The sequence below is a fragment of the Corapipo altera genome, unplaced genomic scaffold (assembly GCF_003945725.1).
Source record: "Corapipo altera isolate COAL_440 unplaced genomic scaffold, ASM394572v1 78, whole genome shotgun sequence".
NCBI lineage: Eukaryota > Metazoa > Chordata > Aves > Passeriformes > Pipridae > Corapipo > Corapipo altera.
In genome coordinates this window covers 9,160,902-9,186,179 of record NW_020884904.1, presented here as the reverse complement: position 1 = coordinate 9,186,179, position 25,278 = coordinate 9,160,902, and the positions used below count along the sequence as shown (strand labels likewise).

Sequence of the window (25,278 nt, the reverse complement as noted above, 5' to 3'; positions counted from 1 at the left end):
GAGGACCAGACTGGAAAATTCAAGATGTGCCTCAACTACAGGATACGTGTCCTCTGCTGCACCCCGAACTACAACTGCGTAAGCCCCATCACCATGCCCACCACCACTATTACCAGAAGTGAACCTTTCTGGACCAGGACTCCATCTCCAATTTTAACAACGCCATGTTTCTGCAAGATTGGTGACTCTGTTTTTTCACCTGGTTAGTTTTCTGTTTTTTAGGGGAATATAGTTCACATTTTGTAGGGTTTTTTTTTATTTTGCCGCATCCTAATTTTTTTTTTATTTGTTACTTTTTAAAATTTTACTTATAATATTTTTGCCGTTATTACTTTTTTTATTTTTTTTTTAGTCTCTTTTGTCTTATTTTGTATTTCTATGTTTTCTCCTTTTTTACAGGTGATCTGATTTACAACAGAATGGATAGTGATGGATGTAGATTTTATGCCATCTGTAGCCCAGTATGTACTATTGAACGACACAGTGTACCTTGTAATGTCACTACTCCTTTATCCACTACTTCCTCTGAGTGGTCTACCACAACAACATCAGTTCCTCTGTCAACCACTACGAAAAGTTTTCATTTTCATGGCTGTATTTCTAGTACATACCCTCCCCTACAGGTATGTAATTTCTGACTTTTTTTATGACTGTTGAAATAACACACTTTTTCAGGTGACAGCAGTGTGTAATAGCTTGTAGTCCATAAAGGTTAGAGGTACAGGTTGTTGTAATTATTTTACTAGTGATGGGCAAAATACGACTTAAAATTTGAATTTTTTTTTTTTTTTAATTTCAGGATTTTATACTGATAAAGCAAGTTACATCACTCTTTTCTAATTACTTTAGTGGTAGTAAAACATTGATACACTGTATCAATAATAAGATCTCACTGCTATAATAGAATGAGTTTTCTTGTGGATCTTCTTGTTTCACTAAACAGAAATATTTAAGCTCCTCTGGAGGCTTGTATCTGCTTCTCTTCTGCCCTCTCTCTTTTACTTCCATACATTTTTATTTTTCCTTTTGTGGTGGTCTGTGCTGACAGTGAAGTGCACTATACATAGTTAGTGTAAAGTTCCTTTAACCTAAGACTTATCACCCTAAACCCCTGAAGAGCTCCTCGTGGAGAAGAAACAGCTCTAATTAAGGCTCCCACCTTCTTTTAGCATCGAAGAAATTTATCATGTGGAATATTGGCAATCTTTTACTACCAGTGAAGTTTTTCATTTTAGTCTTTGCTTCAGATTTAATGAAGGTTATACCCATTTGCTATCTTCTGTGACAAGAATTTTTTGTTCCTTTTCAGCCTGGAGAACATTTCAAATTATCCAACTGTACAGAAGTCATCTGTAATGGAGACAATGATATAGACGTAGTACCAACATACTGCCCACCTGTAAAGGAAATTACCTGTGCAAACAAATATCCTGCAGTCCTAGTACCTGATGAAAATGGCTGCTGTTACCGATATGAGTGTCCATGTAAGCACCAGTAGATTAAGGAATTAGGTTTTTTGAAAAAAGCCAAGCTTTGCACGGACTAGATGGGCATTTTCTTTTCTTAAGGTTGCTCTTTTAATTGCAGTATATTCACTTGAGTTGCTCAATCTTTCTTCTTCATTAATTATCATCTTAATCTTCCAAATATTTCCTCTGTACCAGGTGTGTGTAGTGGATGGGGTGACCCTCATTACATCACATTCGATGGAATCTACTATACCTTCCTTGAAAACTGCACTTACGTCCTGGTGAAACAGATTATTCCTAAATATGACAACTTCCGTGTTTACATTGACAATTATTACTGCGATGCAAAAGACGGACTCTCCTGCCCTAAATCCATTCTTATTTTCTACAAATCTGCAGAAGTGGTGTTGACTCGGGAACTCATGAATGGTGTCATGACCAATGTGGTAAAATACTTTTTTTTTTTCTCTATTTTTACAAAAAAGAAATAAGGTCCACAAGCCTTACCAATGCTGATTTGAGACAGTCTATTAGAATATCATATTGTGGAGGTGATGATGGCAGAGGGTATTTTTATGGAGGGGAAAAAAAGGCTTGCACTGGATTCTAAGAACGAAAGGTCATAAACAGTTTAGCATTATGTAGATTATGTAGATTATGTATTATGTATGTAGATAATACTAGGAAACAGACTAATAGAGCTGATAGAGAAGGCACAAATAATGCTCACACTGGTGCTTGATTCATATTTCATGAAAACTGGTACATTGTGCCATTCACTTTTGTAAACAAACAGATAATGAGCAAACACAAATGCAAGTCACAAGTGTGATTCTACTCTTAGAGTGAATATGGGTATGTATCACTTGTCAGCTGGATGACTAGGGACTGCTTTCTCTGCATAGGGAACTTCAGGTGCCAAATAGAGCCCTGACATGACTCCCCCTTCAGTTTCCTACTGGGAAAAGAGGTATAGTGAAGAAAAGCAGTGACTTGGAGTGTCAACTTCGTGATCCTGAACTAGCACTGGCAAGCCAGTGAAAATGAAAAGTCAGTCCCACTCTTATACTGAGGAATCTATTAGTTAATTAGACAATGCAAAGATGGGGAGGAAAAGGTTGTCTAAATAGGCAGTCTCCCCTTACAAAGCCATGCCAAACTCTCAGTCAGAAAGGCATGCTGGTTCTAGTGATTCCCTGCAAAAGAAAACAGTAACTGACAGTTTTAACTCTAACTTTATCCCAGTTCACTGAGCAGGGAGTTGCAGAATAACTTCTGACAAAAAGCTATTAGGGAAATATGTTCACCTTCATTAGCTCATATAAGATACTGGCTGCAAACTAAAAAGCTTAGGCTAACAAATAAATATGACCACTACATAAAACTGGGACTAGGGACATCTGACTTCATTTTGAGTTCAGATAACTCCTCTAGTGCCAATTCATGTGTTGTAAAAGAACAGTGTGATTATCCAGCAAAGTTATTATGCAATGTCAGAAATATTTCTGTAGCTAAAGAAAACTACCACTCATTTTCATAGGAAAAATATTCGCAATACACAAAATTAGGAGGGATACAAAGAAAATACTTGAATATAGAATACTGTGCATTAGCACACAATCTGTACAAACACAGTACATAAAGGCCACTTAGTTTATTATCACATTTTATGAATATAGTAGTTCAAGCTGAGATATCAATGTAAATATATGCTGTTATTGAGATGCCAGTGAGTATTGGATGTGATGCAAAACCATATGGACTTATGCAATAATTATGAAGATTAGAAAATTTAAATATTACTTAATCAGTCAGAAGCAGTGCTTATTCTGAAGTTCTTTTGTTGTTTCTTTTTTTTAATCTTGTATTCAGATGTACTTCAACAAAAAGATTGTCAAACCAGGCTTCGAAAAAGATGGCATTTCTTTCTCCACTCTCGGCATCAATATGATTGTTGAAATAAAAGAGATTGGTGCAACTATCACCTTTAGTGGTCTGATCTTCTCTGTGAAACTCCCATACAGCAAATTTGGCAACAACACCGAAGGACAGTGTGGTAAGACAGATGCACTCATTGGAGGTGGTGCTCTTTCCCCATCCTACCATGGTTGTTCTCACCCACTCTGGCTATGCAGTCTCATGACTGACAGAAATTTTTAAAGAGCAGTAAAATGGAAATGAAAACAGTTCTGCTCTTCAACTTCTGTAGGATATCAAAAGCTCAAGATTTCAGCAATCAGGTTTTTTTTCTTTGGTGCTGGGGTTTTAGATTTGTTTGTTTTTCTAGAACATAAATTGAAGTTCATATAACTGTAAAGAAAGCACTACCTATGAAGCAAGGCACCATATGCATTTCATGAGCCCACCTAGACATATCGGCAAGTAATGCATTGTGCATTTCTGACGTGGCTTATGAGACTTACTCAGCTTGTCTCTTCCAGGAACATGTACAAATAACAAAGCAGATGAATGCCGTTTACCAAGTGGTAAGATCATTTCTTCCTGTCCCCAAATGGCTCATCACTGGATTGTTGACGACAACAAGACGTGTCATGGAGTACCAATAGTACCAACTATAACCACACCTCCACCAAAGCCTCATTGTGAAACACCTCCTCTCTGCAAGCTTATCTTGAGCGAGTAAGGAAAAAAACTGAACAAATTCTTTCTTTCTAGACAAAACTTCCAGTATCTTAGAAGAAGAATAACAACTATAGCCCTAGCATGTTATAATAGCTGAAGATGTTTGCTTAACGACAGAATATATACATATATGTATGTATATATAGTAAAAAGCCTTTGGAAAGGAAACAGCTCTGCCTAAAAGACTTGCAAGCCAAAGATAACTGAGCAAGGAGAGGTGAAGTGAGAATATAAGGGATGCAGCAAGCGCTAAAATCCGTACTCCCTGGCTGCAATCCTGCCAGGGTATGCTTAATAACTCTTAGTTACAGCATTAAGCAAAGGCTTAACTCTACATTTGAACTGGGTATTCAGTACAAACCATAAAGAACCTGGTTATCAATCAGGTTAAGAAAGCAGACACAGTCAAGAAGCGTCCTTCATTCTTTGTAAATTTCATGTAAAACATGGAGCTCCAAAAGCACAAATGCTTGTTTCCTGAAGTATTTCCTATACTTGTGTAGGCTGAAAACAGTGGTTTTTTTTTAGCTGAGTCATTTATAAAGGCCCTCTTACATGTGCTTTCTGTACTGTCTTATAAGTTCTGAGCTATTTTATGTGCAATTTTTCTGTCTCTAGACTACTTTTGTCATCCCTTTTTTTCTCAACCCAGTGCAGTTGCCTTTTATACTAAATTTATGGTCTCAGACTGATGAAAAGCTGTGTACACATACAGAAACACTATGACCATTAACCTCTCCAGAAAATAAAAGGAGCTTCAGATTTCCTAATCTTTCCTGAACTTAACTCCCAGTTTATTGGCCATTCCTATGGTTTGTTTCTTCACACCTTCCTTTCTGAAGCAGAAAGTCACACACTCTTAAGTGTTATCTGACAGGAACAGACTTTATATAATGGCTCATTAACATAGAAGGGGCTTTCTTTACTGTCTGCAGGATTTTTGCAGAATGTCATGCTGTGATACCACCAGAACCATTTTTCAAAGGCTGTGTTTTCGATGGTTGTCGCATAGATGATGAATCCATGCAGTGTTCCAGTTTGGAGATATATGCTACAGAGTGTGCGTCTAGAGGTGTCTGCATTGACTGGAGAGGAAAGACCAACAATACATGCTGTAAGTATTGCAGAACTCAAAATGGATGTGATAAATGGTAGAAGTTAGTTTTTTATTCAGTAAACATGTCTTCTATATAACACTTGGCTGCTGTCGACAAAAATCCAGCGGGGTCCTTTCTCACAGAAGCTGCAGACGAAGGCAAAGCTGTAGTCATTTTTGCAGCAAAAATGCATCTACAGTCAATTTTTAATTTTTTTTTTGGTCTTTTTCCATACAGCATTCAGCTGTCCAGCAAGCTTGATATACAAGCCATGTGGGCCCATTAATCCTGATACCTGTGATCAAAGGTAAGGAAAGGCCAAAAAAACCCTCATCCTGAAACAACTGCTTATATTTTTCTTTTTTTTTTTTCTATTATTGCTTATCCACTTTCCTTAGAAATTTGAGTTATTTCATAACAAAATGTGTTGCAAATTTGGATAACTTATTCAAGATTTATAAATATCAATCAGCTCTGTCTACATGTGCTTCTTGTTGCATGCCAGAAAGTGTAAATTTTTTTGTCTTTGTATCTGATATGTCAACCTTCTGTATATGCTGTTCTGTCTCCTGCTTCATTGCAAAAATATTGTACTCAAATACATACATTCCTCTCATTCTAGCTCTGTTGAGCATCCTGGCTTTGGAATAACTGAAGGCTGTTTCTGTCCTGAAGGAACGACACTCCTGCGTGCAGAGAGCAATATCTGTGTCCCTGAATGTTGTAAGTAATCTGTAGCTAGTTTGGGGAATAAATAGAGATCAGGTTTGTTAGTCAGGAGGCCTGAGTTCTACTGCTGTCTTCTACATGGTCAGATCATCAGCAAATCAGCTTCTTTAAGCTTCTTTAGTCTCCCCATCTAAAAATTGAATAATAATATTATCTTTTTTTCATCATCCTTCCTTATATGCAACATACCAAGATGGTAGAACTCTATATTTCAGAAGAACTAGTCCACATATTCATTTTCTTGTTAGCTTTATCTTCACAATATTTTTATTTGTAACTGCACATATGTCAATTTTCAGTGGTGTGAATCTCCACTCATTTCATTGTCTGGTTTTTTTTCTTTTTCTTTCCAGCTTGCAGGGAACCAAATGGAGTAGCCAGATGGGTGAGTATCACAATCAGTGTGGCTTCAAGTGCACAGATAAGTGAAACAAGAGGATACTTAGTGTTCCACTAAAACAAAGCTTTGCTTAGGTTGGCGAAGACTTTGTCTTTTCAAATGTTGGTTCCCTTTTAGTCTTAAAAATAATAAGTGCTAGAGCAGCCTTTAGAAATGTAACAGGAAGTGGTGAAGTATTCTTTCAATAACCTCACATACAGTTTCTTTTATTTACAGAAGTTTGTCTTGCTAAAGTTACTATAAATGAAGGGAGAGATGGATAACAAATTTTACCTGTTGCTGATATTGTTCACAGTCTGCATTCTTAGTTCCTCAGCTGCATACAAATCTGCAACCTAATGTGCAAATGAGTTTGTCATATGATCATTTCGTATTCAAAAATGCATGCAAAGCTCAATCACTTCTCCTTTAGAAATCCTGTATCACTCATGCTGACATAACAAAGTCATAGCTTTGTGAACACACTCAGAACCTTCAGTGGCCTCCAGTATCTTCCCCTAAGAAGCTTCAATTTGAAGGTCTTTCGTAAAATCTAAAAATACAAAAAGGCTGATATAATCAGGTATCACTGTATCCATGAATATGTCAACTAGAAGCAAATAGAATTGTTTTGGCTTGAATTTACTTTTTTTTTTTCCTTCTCTTTGTGTGTGTTTTTATTTTTTATATAGCCAGGAGAAAAATGGACAAAAGATTGCCAGGAATGTGTCTGTGACAAAAATACTCTTAAGGTGCACTGTACAAAACACAAATGTTCTCTGACACAGCAAGTATTTTGTGATGAACCAGGTTACGTGCCTGTTCAGATACAGATACCAGAAGATCCATGCTGTACTAGGACTGAGTGCTGTAAGTAGTCTTAGTTCTTTATCATGGGGAATACACTATATTCATTTTGGGAAACTACAGCAATTTTTTTAATACTTTGCATGGATGTAATAATGCTTTTCTCCCTCATCACACTTTTTAGGGCCTTCTTGCATAGTATATACTAAATGTCTGAAGATAACAAATTTAAAGATTAAAAGATTTTATATAGTTAGACACAGAAGTAACTGAAATCTTCTATAATTTAACACTGAGAAACTTTAATGCTGCCACCATCTGAACCAATATTCAAAAACTTTTCACAATATTTTCTGTTCCAAAGACCAGTATTAGAAAGTTATCTTAACTTAAAAAAAACATAGTCTTGAACATTTAAAAATTGCTTAGGAAAGTTCCTGACCCACTGACAGTCATCAGATTTTCCAACTGATACAAATTTCTCTTTGGAATTATCTCTTTCCAGCAATCATCACCGTGTTCTTCTCATACAATGTTTTGTTTTACAAGTGTTACGGAAAAGCCCATTCACTCTGAAAAAACCTGGGCATGCAGACTGAAATAGTCACTAAACTGTCTTAGGCAAACAACATCATATTTGCCCCACTGGAAAACTTCTGAAGTTCATGTCAAACAAAATTTCTTTCATTTAAAAATTCTGAGTTCATTATTTTGTGCATTCTCTTCCATGAAACAGACTGCAACACCAGCCTCTGCCCTGAGGCCACACTCCAGTGCTTAGAGGGACAAGAAATAATCACAATAATGCAGCCTGGAAAATGCTGTCCTACCTTTGAATGCAGTAAGTATTGTGCACCTTTTTCATGTGTTATTTACTGCTATATTTTTCTAAGTTTATGAATACAAAAACCTTATTTTCTGTATTATCATATCGGGCCTCATTGTGAACGAGTGTTTTAATGTTACCACCACAGGCCTGCAAAGCAGGAGCCTTTTTACACACTTCTGCCTCTTAAAACTTACACCTCTAAGACACCATCTTTCTTCCTTTTTTACAGGACATGGCTGCGTAGTCAATGAAACTTACTATGCGGTAAGTACACAGAGTAAATCACTATAAAAATACACCTTCACATAGCTCACAATGCAATGGTTTTGAGATCTCTATCATGGTCCATATTTTGCAGAAAGGCGTGAGATATAATTATATAATCTTATTAATTATTTAATCAAGGTTAGCAAATCAACACCTTCTGTAAAAGCAAAAGCATTTTCTGCTCTACTTTCTGCATGAGCAGAACTTAATTCCAAAATCGTTATTACCAAACCAGAAACTCTTCTTAAATAAAACAACTAAAATTGTACTTACAGATTGCTTAGCTTATACATCTTTGTATTGTCTGCGACTTACACACACAGAGCAACTTGCATTTACTGACTAATAACGACTTTTTTCCTGACTCCCCCTAGCCTGGAGCTGTCATTCCATCAGGCCCCTGCGAAGAATGCACCTGCTCTGAATCCTCTTACTTAAGGCCTCACCGTGTTACTGTCAAGTGTGAGCCTGTTACCTGTGACACATACTGCCCACTGGTGAGTGCTATTTTGCCGTCAGAAATTCCTTCCCCACTCAGCTCTAATAACCACTAGTTAAGGTCAGTGACCTGACTCAATGTCATTTCCTTTCTATTTCTTTCAAAACAGGGTTATAAGTATACAGAGGAACCAGGACAGTGCTGCGGCACGTGCAAGGCAGAGGCTTGCGTGGTGACTGTGGGACACAACATTACACACGTGGTCTATGTAATTATCACTGGTTTAGTTCACTTTTGGGGAACTCTGCCAGTCTTTTCATTCTTTCTGCTCCTTGTATTTGTCACGTTTACTTCCTGCATTTTTTCTCATGTTAGACACGCGCTTATTCAGGCAGGGAGTGGACTGCCTCCACAGTTTAAATAGTATCTTATGCCATGAAACTTGAGTTTTAAGGCTTCAAGAAGGAACTGTGATACTGAAAAACAGCTTTCAGAAATCAACATAGAAAAATACACAGGTGAAAGCAATGGGCCCTTATTTGCCCCTTGAGCTCTGAAAATGTAGCAGCCATTTTGCTCAAAGGATAATTTTATCTGTGGAGGCAGTTTTCAGCTCTAAACAGCTTATCTTAAATTAGCTGAGAGCTTTATGACAGGATGAGTCAGTGAAGCCATGAGAAATTCTTCCATGTATCTGAATGGACATACCCAAAAATTCTGATGATAAAATCCTTGAAACACAAATTATTCCTTCCAAATGAGTCCACATACTCACCCTATTCACACAAAAAGTTCATCTATATCCAGATAAAAATAGAACCTCTTCACTTGGTTAATGAAAAACACTTGTGGCAGTATGATAACAGGGCAAATAACTATCAGCTTAAATTCAAGGAAATTGTTCAGAATAATCAAACTGCTGTACACAGTGATGATAAGACACTGGGGTTTGGGTGTTGATTTTTTTTTTTTTTTTCATTTTTATTTAAGAAGATTTTTATTCACTTTAATTTTGATTCCTTTCAGGAAGGAGAATACTGGAACCCACCAGGTGATAACTGTACAGTCTACACATGTGAAAAACATGCTGACCAGTTCATTCAAGTCGTCAAACAGACAAGCTGTCCTGCCTTTAACCTTGATGAATGTGATCCAGTAAGTACTGTTCTACCAGTTCTCATATCTGAAAAGATTGCAGTGGCTAACACCAGTGACAAAAGGGTCATGGTGTCCAAGGAAAATACCTAGCAGAAGCATCATATAGGAAGTAGCTCTCTTTTTGTCCTCTCTGAATCTGGTCCCCATGAGATTTTATTTCAGAAAAGCAACTCAAAATTAAAATAGGTGATATATCAATCCTCATTGGGGATTGGGCAGTAGAGAAAAGGGTACAGCATAATGTTTTGGATTCCTAAAAGTGTCAGGTGACATAGATGCAAAAATCATATTGATTTTTGAAAAATAATTGGGGGTTTATTCCTAAATTATTTTAGGGGTTTTTTTTAGAATTCACTAATTGAAAGGAAAGGTGAAGGAAAATAATCTACTTCATTCAAATTAATACTCAGGGTCAAGTCAGTTATTTCATTCGTTGTGTTACCCTGTCTGACATAATCCTTCACCTGTGCTGGCTTTGGTCACTCAATATTTTGACCTACATTTGCTATAAGCTTTATATCTGAAATTTTACTACTGAACTCTGATGACAACAAAGCAGTTCTGGTCCTTCCCTGTTTCAGCTTTCAAGGAACTCTTATTAATATTTTAGTAGTTATGTGCCCTTAATATTTAGCCTTGCTTGAAATCAGATTCCATGTCAATACAAAAAAAAACCCCTCTGGTGCCAGAGAAACTTAGGAAGGAGGGAAAGTCTGCTTCAGTATGTAGATATGAAACCTGAGTTGTCTTTATATGTTTTCCCACTAAAGAACGACATCAAGTTATCTGACGATGGTTGCTGTATAGAGTGCCGAAGAAAACCAAAGCGTAAGTAATGATAATATGTGCCTTATTAGGTATATTAGCCCATCTTATATAGACCAAGTTTGGGATCACTGTTTCACACTGGGGTGAGAAAGGAAACAGGTGGAAAAAGAAAGGAACAGAACATCTCCAGCATGCATTTTAGGGCCTTGGGAAACAAAGACATGGTGAACTTTCCCAACCTATACTGTTAAATGTTAGCTTTTTTTGTGAGAGGGTAAAGGCTACGAATACCCTCCAATTTCCATAGATACATCCTCTTTAAGGAAGAAAGGGAAGTCAGTCTTGGGAGGTGGGTGTGCGTTGAGCATTTGCCATTGTACTGCTCTTTATTTCTGCATCCTGCACCAAAGCTGGATAAGAAAAAGGGAAAAATTCACCCATTTGATAACACAAACGGCAAGAATCTTGCCCATAGCAATTATTAAAAAAAAGTGTACTGTGACTTAATCTCCTATTTCAGCTCCATCCATCTTAGTTTTTGATTACCAACTATCTATCATACACAGCTATCTATTTATATGCACATATATCTTAACCTATTTTCTTTTGGTTTGTGATGGCTTTAGTTTGTATGAAGCACAATACTACGGCTGTCATCAAATATAATGGATGTGTATCTCCTGCACCTGTTGAGATGACCTACTGTGAAGGCAGTTGTGATGCTTACTCACGGTGAGTGGTATAAAAGATAATTGTGGTCTCTTGTCTTCTACTCTTTACACCAGTTACACAAAGCAAACTGCAAGTGATTTTCTGACGTGTTCAACATCCACCTAGTCATCAACTGTTTGCATTGTGATAATTAACTAGAATTTTAAACAGATGTGACATTGTACTAAATTACCTCAAGATTCACAATGTTTATCAGCCTGTTCAGTGTCAGTTTAGATTTTGCCCATGTAAAAGCGAGGTTATTTGTTTCTTGTTTTCCTCTCACTGAACTGGCTCCCTGTGTGATCTGGATTAACTCCTTTATTTTTTTCCGGGACTTAATGAAGAGTTAGATCCATCGATTTTTATAATTAGGAACAACTTACCTATATTTCACTACAATACTGTAAGAATGGTAATATTGAGCAATAGTCCCACATGCAAGTAAACAACTTTTGGTTATGTTTTGTAATGAGTGGGAGAGGCAGTGGTATTTCTCACATAAATTCTGAATCTCTCTCTTCGATTGGTTTTTCAATCAGATATTCTCAGAAGACAAACACAATGGAACACAAATGCTCATGTTGTCAGGAAATCAAGACCAGCCAAAGAAAGGTGACTCTGACATGCAGTGACGGAACCTACCTTGATCACTCATATACCTATGTGGAGAAATGCAGCTGTGTGACTGCTCAGTGCATTCCCCAAGACAGCACCCAACAGGAGACAAACCAGACAAAGACCTCTCAGGAACAGGCAAATGTCAAAAATTAGAACTGGAGAGAAGTCACCAAACAAGGGCTGGACATAAGACTAAAATAAAAAAACTTTGAAAAAATATGGAAGTGTCAAGAGCAGCTAAAATTTTGGATGAACAGATGATATTTTCTGCATAAAACCCCAATATGTCTTGTCTACATAATTTGAGTTTTCATTACTGATATATCTCCCATTTTTTCTTTCATGTCTTTTACCTCCTTGGGAAGTACAGCATAAGGTCATCTTGTAATTTTCTGTTCATTTGTCTTCTGAGAAGTGCTGTAACATAAGATTGAGAGATGGATTTTTAATAACATTTTCATTCCAGTTCATTGAGACAAATCAAAAGATAAATCCAGAAAACATACAAAACCCAAGGAAAACTGTACCTCTCTGCTTCTTTGTTTCTTTTTGCATTGAGGAAAACTTAGACTGCAGAAAGCCATACTTTTTCAAAACCGTAAACTTCAATATTTTGGACAATTTATGATGGACATATTTCCCTATATATTTTTTGTGAGAAAAAGGAAAAAAATTCTATTACGAGAAGCTGCTGCACACTACTTTTTGTTTACATAACACCATCAGCATAGTAACTGTATGAAAATATGGATTTTTTTTGTTTTGTTTGTGGTTAACTGTTTACAGAAGAAGTATATATATATATTTGCCAACAGGGGCATATGAAGGATTTTTTTAAAACAAAAGTTTATTATTAATAATAAAAATAATAATAATAATAATAATTGTAAATTCTTTCTTAGGAAGCTTGTAAAAGTTGAACCATTGCTATTTATTATTTTTTTTTTTTGAAAACTGATTTATTGGGTCATTTCTTTCAGAATTAATGTTATCCCATTTCTTAGCCTCAGCCATATTGTCTGGGTATGGTATATTTTCTTCTTTTGTTTTTGAATATTGTTTTATTTTTGTTCCTTATGGGGGGGAAGCAATGATGATTAATAAATTTTGAGCATTTTACAGCACATCTGCTTTGACTTTTCACTGAATCCCTCACATTAGAGTTGCTGGCCCCATAAAGCATAGCTCCAGGTCAAAAGCACACTCTAGACTGTGGTATCGAACCCCCTATAGAGGGGGCAAATACTTAGTGTTCCAAGCACAAGGCTTCAGATGCTATGAGTTAGTGAACTTTCAGTAAGCAAGCACATCTCTGAGTCTGTACATATTTTGTGGCTCCAAACAGTTCTTTACCTGACTGACAACAGAAACTATCCAAAGTAACTATCCAAAGTATTTCAAACCAGTTAGTCCCATATTTTAGAGCCCACTGCAATACATATAAATCTCAAACCTGAAATTGTGCTATTGTAAATCTACGCGTTTGACAGGTCACTTTGCAGCTTTAGTTACAGTATACTTCAAACCAGCCAGCACAAATCTGACTGCAGATTGTATACTACCAAGCAACATCTTTTACATAATTTATGAATAAGTGTTCTAGGATTGCTAAGGGGAACAGTAAAAAACTAAAGGTGATAACCTTTCTCCTACCTTACAGTTTGGACAGCTCAGTAGAGGGAGTAACAGGGTAACAACATAGGCTTTCCGCTGGTGCCCTGCAGCAGCTTAGGCTGCTCTCACACCTGTTTTTCTTTCACAGAACAACCACCACCCATATATTTCTCCACTCAGAAGTGAGCACTGAGTTTTCCGTGAGCATTACTACTAACATCCTACTTCCCGCTGCCAAAAATCCCTATCTCCCTCCCAGCTTCCTGTTGACAAACTATTACTTCGATGTCTGTTTTTTTCCAGCCTTGGGCTTGTTTTCTTCCCAGTGAGGCTCCAGGTGGCGCCCTGCTCTGTTCCCTGCTTTCCAGCTAACCCCCCAGGCTTCCCAATGCAGCACTACTACTGAATTCGTGACCAGTTCAACACGTGACAGATTCTCTGACCTTACCAGGCAAGCTAGGAAATTATTCTTCTCCTACTCATTTTGCAGAAGGGAAAAGAGATTGTCTATAATATAAAATCAATTATTATGCACTTTATTGGTCCACAACAGTTCCTTGTCCACAGTTAACCTACTGAGATAACAGATTTTGTGTATATTGCTTCAAGATCATTAGTTGTTTTTCCACACCTGTACCTCAACACCTGGAAATGTCTATGTGTAGTAAGTCTGTGCCACCAGCCACTTCATACAACTCACTGAAAGAGCAAAAACCAATATAGTGAGAAAGAAGAGAATGGGAGACGTGGGATATGGGAAGACTGAGAGATGATAATGACAGGGACAGCAGAGGCCAAAACCAGCCTGGAGTTTGGTGGCATGAGAAAAAAAAAAAAAAAAAAGAAAAAAAAAACCAGAAAGATAAGCAAAAGAACAGATAGGCTTTGGTCCTGGCATGGGGAAACAGGAAGCAAGGGACACATAAGCCAAGGCAAATCATGGAGGCATGAAGAACCTGTGGCTGAGGAAGTACTGGAGACCCTGCCTTGGAGAAGGAAGGATTTCTATCACAGATGCAGTCCCAGTGCTAGGAGAGTGCAAATGGGAACCCTCAGTTCAAGAGAAGGACAGGTGGCAACATGCTTTGGGCATGAAAGACCAGATGAAAGATCTTGCAAGGACTCCTTGAAACAAGACATGGAGTAAATGAAACCAGAGTGCTGCAGTGGATGTAGTAGAGCAGCCTTACAGGCTTCCTAAATTTTCCTTTATACAGGACCTGTCTTTGCTCTGAGTTGTTTCTGATACAGACTGGGTAATAGCTCTGAAGTAAACCTTTCTAAAACCTGGATGAGATCAGTTATCTTTCTCAAAACTAAATTACTGGGGTTTTTTTAGAGCATAGATAAATAATAGAGTCAACAAATGATTAGGCAGGAGAAAGTGATTGGCTTGGTAGCTCTTTATTGACACGGGTCACCCTGAACTGTGCTGGTGTAGATGGTTAATGTATGTTACATGGACAGTAACACCAGAGGGCTCCAGGCTCACAGTTTACAGGCCTGGAAGAACAGATTTGCTGTCAAAAGGGTTTCTTTCAAGGCACTTCGAAGTGAGTAACATAACTATTCCTTACTTTGAGATCAAGAAGATAAATTATGCCCTTAACTAAGTCTTGAATCTACAAGCATCCATTCCACATAACAAAACTTGTTTATACATCACATAATTTTTTGTCTTTTCTTATCTAATCGTCTTTGAAACACAAGTAAGTTGCAACACAGAAATCATTCACTTCGGAAAGAAGTTATGCCAACTGAAGAAAACACCAACATTCAAAGATTTTGGGTCTAATTTCTGTATTGGCAGCCAATAAAGCTTCCTTGGGCATTCATGTATTTGCTCCTCCCCTCAGAACTCTTGTTATGTAGTCCAGCTATTGCATGACCAGCTTATTTTTTCCCCTTTTTCAAACAACATATTAAAACTTTGCAGTGTAAATAACAAATTACTAATAATCACTTTCCAATTATGCTTTGTAATTATCAGCAATATATAAACTACAACCTTAAATTATATGTCAATTCAGACTCAGACTAGCAATCCACTTCAAGTAATTCATTTGCCTTTAAAAGCAGGACAAAGTGTGCTTAAACCACATCATGTTCTGAAAACAGCTATGGAAAGACTTAGGATTGTTTGTGGCAGGACTCAGGAGCTGGGCTGATAAAACACAACTCACAAATGGAAACCAAATTTTATAATAGTAAAACCCAACTCAAAGAAGGAAGCTTTCTTCCTCCTCAGTAGGTTTTGTTGTACTGTTGCAAAAATGAGCAGCTCTATTGCTACCAGGCAGATTAAGACAGAGTTTTAGAATAGAAAAGCCTAGTTCTGTTCAAACATTATTAAGGTAATAACAAAGCAAAATTAAAAGCACAGAAACTACATTTTTGCAAATGATGCAGTGATTGTAGCAAATTTTCCTTTTCACCTTACTGTTTCAAAAATTATCTTCCTTCTTGAGTCTTAGATTGCTTTTGGCATTCATTCTAACTCTTATTTATAACTAAAATTTGGTTATGAGTAACCAACATATGTTTGCACTATTAAAATAATTGTCGTTGCTAACAATTATTCACATAATTTTTTTGGCTACTGGGACAGCAACCAAGATTGCACCTGAAAGGGCTTGGACTTTGTTTTCCCTTTCTTTTAATTGTTCCTTCCTTTTTTTCCCAGCAGGAATTGGGGTAGAGCACGCCCATTCCCCTATGCAAGCAGGCACTGCAAGTGAAATCACAGGTTTCCATCCCAAAATGACTTAGTGAAGCACAAGTTAATCCACCTCAGCAAGGTAACCTGTTAACTCATGCCCAAGATTACACGTAAAGGGTTGGAAAGTGCTGTTGGCAAACTGCTTCCCAACACCCCTCAACCCCGGTAGGGGTGCCCTGGCCCTGCTGCAGCCCAGGGTCAGCCCCTCTCAGCCCTTGCAGACAGAGCACGGCAATAGTCTTCCATCCTATATCCTCTGTGGCAAAGCACACACCATGCAGTAGTTATACAGGTGGTATATACGTAGAATTTATGCACAGGTGAACAAAGCATACTAGTCCATTCTCCATAAAGTCCATCTTCTAATGTCTCTGGGATTTGGTATGGTTTTATCTTAACAGGTTAAAAGAGAAGAAAGAGAAAAATGTATCCAAACCTCTTTGTTTTTATCAGCAAGTTTTTCTGGCTGATCCTGGTTGCCTGGTTGCATTTTACAGCCACCTGTGCCTTAGCAGATGCTCCCCTGGTCTCTGCTGGGAGCACGTCTCTCCTCTGTTCTCAGGATCTTCAGGTAAACCTGAGGGTTCTGTTAGTTTGAACAATGGGCTGAATCAGGACAATATAGGAAAGGCTCAAAGCTGTACATATTCCTCTCCATAAAGTGTGCCATACATGTGTTCTGGTACTGCTGAGAACCTGATGTGTCATACCAATGAACTCAGGTATCCTCACTGCAAAAGTCACGACTGCCAAGATCAAATATGTTGCTTACAAGGAAACAACAGAATGTATGCAAGGACAGCCTGTTTTCCACCTTACTGAAAGAGCAATTCTATCCCTGCTTATATTTCTTGAGGCTATGTCTGTCTTGTTATTTATTCTTTGTTTCATTCTTAATGTCCATTGTATCATGTATCTTAATGTGTATTTGCACTTATGATTATATTGCCTTTCTTCTGTTACATGATATAGCCTACTGACTTTCATTCTGACTATTGACATACAACTTCTTAAAGTTTAGAAACACCTATTTTAAACATATTACTTTTTAAAATTACAATGCATGTTTATATTTTAGGTTAAACTCAAAAGCTTTCACTTTTCTGAAGAAACTTTGTTATTAGTCTCCAGGAAATACAGGGAGCTGCTTTCAGAATCACATAGGAAGTTTCACAGCTGTGCAGTTGATTTATTCACCTATCAGTAGTTGCATAGAAGATCAATGGTCTATCTTGTTAACCTTAAACTTCTATACAATGCAATAGCAAACAGAGTGTTTTGCTTGAGGCAACAGGTTATTTTGTTCCTTTTGTTTTCCCCAAAGGCTATGTGTCATCTAGGATGTGACTCAGATACTTCAGCTGTGTTAGGCAATCTGCATTGATATGTATATGAACTCTTACATTAAAAGTACTTTCTGCAGTTAATGCCCAAGGATCCCCAAAGGGATAGGATCTACAGGGAAAGTGCAGATTTTTTTTGTCTATTGTTTTTTGCTATTTCAAAGAACTTTTTTTCTCTGTAATCAGACTGGAGCTACTTGTACCACTACTTCTCTGAAGTCTATCTAGCCTTCTCTCTCTCTCAAATGAATGTCAGAGATAATATAAGGTTTGTAGGTAGAGATGATGTTTTATTGGTTCTGCTGGCACAGTTCGAAAAATTAAGTGAGCTTTTTAGCACAGCAGATCTCCAATGAACTTCAAGAAAAGGTGACTAAATATTTTGTCATCAGGGAGTTATTTCTTAGGTTTGTCTACCTAAGGAAGTGGTAAAATCCAGCCAAATTCTACTCTTCTACTCCATTCAGCTGAAGCGAGGAGATTGGATTTGCTCAGTCAGGACAAAATTTGGCCCACAGTCAGCTTCAGGAAAACATTAGCATCATTGACACTTGAAGAAAAATCATGAGATATTTTAGAATTATGTTCAAAATCTTACTTTCTCCGTGAATTTCTGTTCCGCTATGAACACTCTAAACACTTAGTAACGCTACTGGGACTTCTATATATAGTTATATGTAAAGGATTCACTGTACTAGTGCAACAGTGTTTCTTTGCTTACTGGAGTGTTACATTTACATTTCACTACACTGCATATAAGACACATACATATGCAACAACTATGTCAAATTCTAAACAAGCAGTCGGTATTTTACCTGTAAACAGCAGGGGTCTTGGGTCTTGAGGCATTGTTCCCAGCAGAAAAGATTGGTCCCTCTGCAATTAACATTGGTGTGTTTGGGGCTGTGGTGGTTGTTTGTTTTACTGAATCAGTTTCCATGGTAGGATTTTTCAGGGTCCTCCACTTCTATCCATGCGTGTGACGCCACGAGTTGCTGGTAGCGGACAAAGTCCTCCTTCTAACTGGAAAAACTGCTTCGCTCTTGACATCTGCAAAGGTTGAGAGTAGTTGTCATGTTATCTCTGATAATAAATCTCCTATTCATTTTGACAAAGGCTTAGATATTTAACAGCGTCACACAAACTGAATCTATACAGAGCAAACAGTCAGAGACTGCCATTGTGGGTGAGTTGTATTACCTGCAGCCTGGTGCCTAAAAATGTCCTTGAGGCATGGTCTTGGCTCTACTCCAATACAATGCACATGCTGACAAATCAGAGCCTTGTAAAATAATTACTGATAGATAAAATAAGTCCACATCAAAAATGCACTCCTTGATGGAAAGGTCAATATAAGTAATCGAGACAGTCTGTTTGGAAGCCATGTGAAGGCTACAGAAACACAGAAAAGGAATTGGGACTTGAAGTATTTCTGCAAAAATCATGCAGCAGCATGGGTAACCTTCCTTTAGAGGGAGGAATGAGTAACAAGGAAAGGGCAATTCTACTCTAGCTACTCTCTCTCCCTCTTTTTTTCCCCCTCCATTTTCTTTTGTGTTTTTTTTTTTTAGTTTTCTGATTGCATTTTGTTAAGGACATTTCCATTTCAGGGCTGTGGGATACTGCTTAGCTATCAACTCAGCAACATTCTTAAGAATTTATGAAATTCTAAACTGATGAATAGTTGTGTTGGAATAACTGGGATTACCGATGTCTGTAAAATTCAGATTCCACTTAATACCCAATTCCATTCCACATGCTTGTTCAGAAGTGTGGTTTAATAGCATAGGCATTTCAGACCAAACTAAGTGCATGCTTTGGCATTAGTTTTACCCTAAAAGCCAAGAACTCCACTCACATGAATCAGGATTTTCCTGTGCTAGGCACCATGATATCCTATGGTCTGAATCAATTCTTTGAAATACACTCATGCATGCTTTGCCATACTAGATTAGACTTTAATTATGTTTACATCTCTCTGAATTTTCCTATTATTATTTATCCAGATTTTTTTTAAGCCATGGTGGTGCTTGTAGTAGAAGAGCATAGAATTACTCTCTGCTTTGCAGTACAAACATGAAATGTGAGAATTCTTAGAATAAAGCAAAACGACACGGAAGAGAGGGGAGAGAGAGAACAGTACTAAGCATCTAAGGTTACTTATGCTGTTTATGAAGCTTAAAGAAAACAGACAACTGCTTGAAACCAGGATTTTGCTGGTTATTTCTGTAGTGTGCCCCCTGCTCTGCTAGTTTTCAGACAGTAGTCACAGTGTTCATGGAGTGAACAGTAGTCATCAAACAGAGGGAGGGATCAAAGCTGACTAGTGACAGAAGCTTTTATTAAACTCCAACAAGCAATGTCATTTAAAGGAAACTCTGAGATACAAGGATGTCCGTGCACCACCTCCAAGACAAATAAAATTCAGAAGCATGACGCCCTTTTCATGGCTTGCCCAGAAAAGCGCAGAAAGGAATCCTTTACACCAAGTTGTTTAACTCTTTCACTCGCAAAGGCCAGCCAGTATCTTTAGTTGTGTTTGATTTAGTTTGGCTCCAGGATCTTGAGGTAGAAATAGTTACATATCTCATTCATTTTTTCACTTGCTACCTCATACGCAATCTCAACTTCCTCACTCATCCATATGTACCCACTTCCCTCTGACACCTTTCTGCATTCTGTCTCCTCACTCATTCTTTCTAGGTATTCTCCCTGTATGATCCCCAAGTCCCACTTTCTTTTTCTCCCCTCTCTCCCAGTCTGTGCTCCATTTTACATCTCTTTTTGGCTTCTCTAAGAGGACACTGTCACATAGTCCATTAGCAGCAACTGCAAAGGCCAAAACGAAAAGGGGCAGTGAAGGGAAAACTCATGTGCTGGCAACAGTTGAGCTGCAACAGAAAGTCATGAAGTGTGTGAAATAGGTCAGTCCTAAAGAACCTTTAAAGGAAGTTAAAGGTCTTTTAGCTTCCATTTTGTTTGCTTATTCTCCATACCGATTGCAGCCATAATCCATATGTCTGTTAACTTAAGTAACAACAACAAAACCAATGACAAAGCCATAGAGATAGTGGACCCAAAGGAATCACAACAAGATTCCCTGAGACACGTTTGTGGAGCATTCAAGGGTATTTGTCAAAATTATCACTTTGTGCTTGCTCAGGTCTTTCCTTGACATACTGTGTTGGCCACTGCCACAGGTAGGGTTTTGGGTTGGGTGGACATTTTCTCTCATCTACTCGTGTTCATTTTTATACTCAATGAACAAAGTAGAAGCAGTTCTTATCTGGGTAAAACCAACATCAACTTACTGTTATTGTCTTACATTAGTGTTGGGGGGGGGGGGGAAAGCCTCAAACTTATTAGCAAACATGTTTATCAGAAAGGTTTGATTCTGTTTCCCAGTATCTAGTTTACTTTTGTGCTGAATTACAGAAAGGTTAAGAGTTTGATTTGGCATCCATTAAATGCTTTACCATACAATAGAAATACCAGGATCTCTCTGAGCTAAACATAACACTCTGGGATGGCATCAGCACTCGTATGAGTTCTGGTAAATTCTAATGAACAGTGTTTTGTGTTTCAAGTGTAGTTGACAAGGCATGATTTTCAAACAGAAGCAAGATCCCACCAAATTCCATGATGCTGCAATATGTTGATTTGTTAAAAGATACATCAAACAATTCATACTCTTGCCACATTCTGGACAGCTGGATCATTCTGACTGAAGTATTCCTACCTCCTCCTTCCAAAAATACTTGGCACAAGTAGATCAAAAGTCTATAAAGTCTCAAGACATTAGAAGGCATTAAAATCTTGACAAAATCATAGCAATTGAAAAGAGGGTCTTTGCATGGAAAATGTTGTATAATCACATCTGGCAGTGCTATAAAATAAAGATGTAACAAAGATTCAGGAACAAATCAAAACTAGAGTCAGTTATGTTCAAGCTAATGTATAACGGATGGTTCAAGATAATAATTCATATCAGCAGATATGCAGTCATTCAGCTTCTGTGATTCTGCATTATACACTGCCTTGCAATAGGAAGCACTTAGTAAGCCCACATGGGAAAGGATACAATTATTATCAAAGTATACATTATTAAAGGATTAAAACAATTTATATGAGCTTCCATAGAAGTCTTGTCATTGATTTCAGTGGGAGGTGAATAACGTTCTACATATATTAAATTCTTATCCAGCTGTGAAGAGTGGAGGAGAGAAGAGAGCTAGAAGGCTAATCACTAAAATACGAGTGCAAATTCTTATGTTTTAGCAAATCAGCATAGTTCAAGAAAAATATGAATGTGCATAGAAATTTGTCATGACTTTCATTATCTGGATTTCTGGGTCACAGATAATCTTCCTGCCTGTAAGCCCACAGGGATAACTTTCCCACATTAACATCCAAGGGCCATTGAGTAAAAAACAGTCTGAGGAAAATTATTTTTAAAATAAGTTTTGGTGTAGAACTGACTAAATCACATGCATAAATATACTTACATTACTTTCAGTTTATGAGCAAATATTAGCTAGAATAGTGACTAATTATCAGGTACGCCCAAAAGAACAACCAAAAAGAACCTGACGTTCTCTTCTATTCTCCTTGGTTTCAAAATATAACATGCCAAAGGTTTTGCTCCATTCAGAACTTTTATATGGTTTTGACCCACAAATATCCTAGTAAATAATTCTAAAGCCAGATGTCTTTTTGGGTACAGTTAACGTCTCTTATGTACAGAATGAGCTCATTCAGTTCTTTCATGACTGATCAAACTGGAAATTCTTTCCCAAAGTCTCGCTTGTCATTGATCTTGGTAGATGTAGGATTTTTCTTCCGTTAGGAAATAAGTAGCACAAAATGGAAAAACCCACTGGATTGTCCAGGTGTATGTACATCATGGTCTGTGGTTGAGACCACCTTACCCTTCACAATTCAGGTGTGTATATGTTAATCCAGAAATATGTCTTATAACATACAAGAGTCCCAAGAGGTTCCCTCACAATTGACATGATCATGTTCAAACTGAAGATAATGGAAAAACTCCTTATCAACTTAAAAGGGAGCAGAAAAGTAGTCAATTTATCTCTCAAATATATAAAATGTGCCTGGAAAGTCCTTGAGTTGACAAAGTTTATGGCTTGAAACTTTAAATGTTACTGTGAAATCGTAGTTTGAAATGTCACAGAACCACTGTACCAAACTCAGGGCTGCTGTGATACTGACTTGTGAAACACAAAGGACAGACGTAAGGCAACGCCTATGCCCCCATCTATGGAAGGACATGGCAGAGCAGACGTTTGGCTTCCTCTGAGCATTACTGAATGCAGTAAAAGAGGGAGGTGAAACAAGAGAGGACTAGTTCTTTTGCTCACATTAGGACAACCTGAAAGGTACTTTAATTTGCTCCCAGTGGCAAAGTATAACAAAGGCATCGCAGGCAGAGGAGCCCATTCCTACTCAGCACACCAAAATATGGGGAAAAGGGTCTGCATTTAAAATTAGAAACTTTCAAGTATCACAGTTTTTTATTCTAGGAGCAAGATGTATTGACTTCCTATCAGAGTAGGATGTAAATGTAAAATGTTTTGTTCCTTCTTGAGATATTTATAAAAAGAATATGTAGCCAGGAATTATTTAGCCAGGGATAGAGAAATCAGAAACACAAAGAAATTTTGCACATTGGCATTCTGCAAGGACATCCTATAGCTGATAAATCCAATGACTCCTGAGTCTAAGCAGACTGCCATAACCACTTTTGAAAGAGATGATAACCCTACTATGTTCCTCTTAATGATCACATCGCTACTTTGATTCTGAATTAGAGTAAATTTATTTTAATACTTTTTCTATGAACATTTCTTGCATTATACATCAAGATTCTTGCTGTAAATCGTGTCCTACCCATGTCCATACTTAGACATGAACAGAACAGTTTTTGTTTCTTAAGTACTTAGAGTGAGTGATTTGAAACAGTTCCACTGCTTGACATACTCCATTAACAGATGGGTTTGGAGAGCTTAACAAGTTGCTTAAAACACTTCATCTTAGTCCTAAGCACTGGGTATATGAATTTAAATATTATGCTCTGCATAGACAATGACTTACACTATCTCATTTTAGCTATGGACAGTATGTAGTATGGATATGGAATACCCTAAGAAAAATGTAATGAATATATTTTTATCCTCCTTTTTTCATTGGGATGGGAAATTTCAAGCACTTCTATATGCAATGTGATTTAATAAGCTATTTTGATATTTACTCATGATTCAGATGCTAAAAAAAGAATAGAGTTAACAGGTTTAAGGAGGTACTTGAGCTACAATAGACTGTAACTGGGAATTGTTGTTATCAGGGCTGGAAGACATGTCTTTATGGAACACAGTTGCACTTCTGCTTCTCCAATTCCTGTCCTGATATTTCCTAATATTAACTGCTTTTATACCCATATTATAACCCTCTTTATTCCCTCTTTTCAGAAGAGCAAAACATGCTTCTGCATTCAGAAACAATAATTGAGAAGAGAGGCTGCTTCAGGAGTACACTGCAAGCATCTGTCCAAGGATCTTACTTCCATGAGGGATCAGAAAGCATGAAATGCTGATGTGTGGTAGGGTTTACAAAGCAATAGGGAGGGTGAATACAGGAGTACAAGTAGTAGTGTTGCAGGCAGCTCAGGCTGGGTTTAAAAGGAAGTTGGAAGGCCATTTGGTAGGATGTTTGTGTAAGTAAAAACAGGTTGGAGCTGCAGAGAATGCTGTTTGCTGTCTGTGGGTAACTGAGTTTGAAGATTTAGGCCCAGGACCGGGGGCTGCTGTAGCGTATGATGCATTGAAATGCATCAGTGAGGAAAACGTAGAGCGGTTGGAGAAAATTCACAGCAGTGTGTAGACCTTCACACCCTTGTCTGCTATTTCCTGTCAGAGAACCAACAAGCTCAGCAATGATATGGCAGCAAGATTTATATTCCCAGGTATTGGTTTTCATGTTAAAGTCTACTCTATCCTACATAGGATCCAAAAATGTGAGGAGATCCTTTGTACACTGACATGAATTTCATAAAGAACCTATGACAGGCAGGTATTTAGATGATGACCTTCAGGATCTCAGACCACCTCTTCAGCATTGTATAACTTCCTGTTTTCACTGACTCACTTTAATACCATACTATCTGCATTTAATCTGATCCCCAAGCTTCTTATCTGTAAGCAGAATACCTCGGTACTGTTGGCCCTGACCTGCAAGAATCTAAATGAGATCAGAATCCTGCTTATTATGTTCAGAAAGCTGCAAAAATATTTTTACTCTTCTTCACAAATTTTCTATAAATTCAATAATTTCATCCATTATTGAATGTGATCATTAAGTACAGTTGAGTTTGGGTGAAATAAAATTGTTAAACTCCCTTCATTGCAGATGTGTGTCACAAAAATGAGAAGAAAAGAAGCCTAGTTCATTTCAAATTATCTTTGGAATTTGAAATTAGAAGTGAAGAAACTAACCCCCTTACAGCTATCAAGATCATTTCCTTTGACAGTTCCAATATCTTCATTATGATAAACTAGCAGAGCAGCATGCATATGTCTGCATACACCAAAGGTTATGATCAGCAAATAATAAATAAAATGGGTGACTTGTAGCCTCTCCCAGAGCAAAGCTTGACTGCCTGAGATCCATCA

The 25,278-nt window shown here is 37.5% G+C and overlaps 1 protein-coding gene across 1 annotated transcript in view; it reads left to right on the top strand.

Annotated features, from left to right (window-relative positions):
* LOC113950826 (mucin-5AC-like) overlaps positions 1-13,024 on the top strand; it is a 37,294-nt gene extending 24,270 nt beyond the window's left edge. Inside the window, exons 33-51 of the mRNA XM_027651088.1 lie at positions 4-202; positions 400-623; positions 1,310-1,484; positions 1,665-1,915; positions 3,342-3,525; positions 3,911-4,109; positions 5,048-5,226; positions 5,447-5,516; positions 5,832-5,932; positions 6,292-6,323; positions 7,010-7,187; positions 7,861-7,965; positions 8,183-8,217; positions 8,595-8,717; positions 8,829-8,927; positions 9,686-9,814; positions 10,588-10,645; positions 11,212-11,317; positions 11,839-13,024. Of these exons, the coding sequence (XP_027506889.1) occupies positions 4-202; positions 400-623; positions 1,310-1,484; positions 1,665-1,915; positions 3,342-3,525; positions 3,911-4,109; positions 5,048-5,226; positions 5,447-5,516; positions 5,832-5,932; positions 6,292-6,323; positions 7,010-7,187; positions 7,861-7,965; positions 8,183-8,217; positions 8,595-8,717; positions 8,829-8,927; positions 9,686-9,814; positions 10,588-10,645; positions 11,212-11,317; positions 11,839-12,070 (2,679 nt within the window). The 3' untranslated portion in view covers positions 12,071-13,024. The remainder of the gene's footprint in view (positions 1-3; positions 203-399; positions 624-1,309; positions 1,485-1,664; positions 1,916-3,341; positions 3,526-3,910; positions 4,110-5,047; positions 5,227-5,446; positions 5,517-5,831; positions 5,933-6,291; positions 6,324-7,009; positions 7,188-7,860; positions 7,966-8,182; positions 8,218-8,594; positions 8,718-8,828; positions 8,928-9,685; positions 9,815-10,587; positions 10,646-11,211; positions 11,318-11,838) is intronic.
* Positions 13,025-25,278: the final 12,254 nt, after the last annotated feature.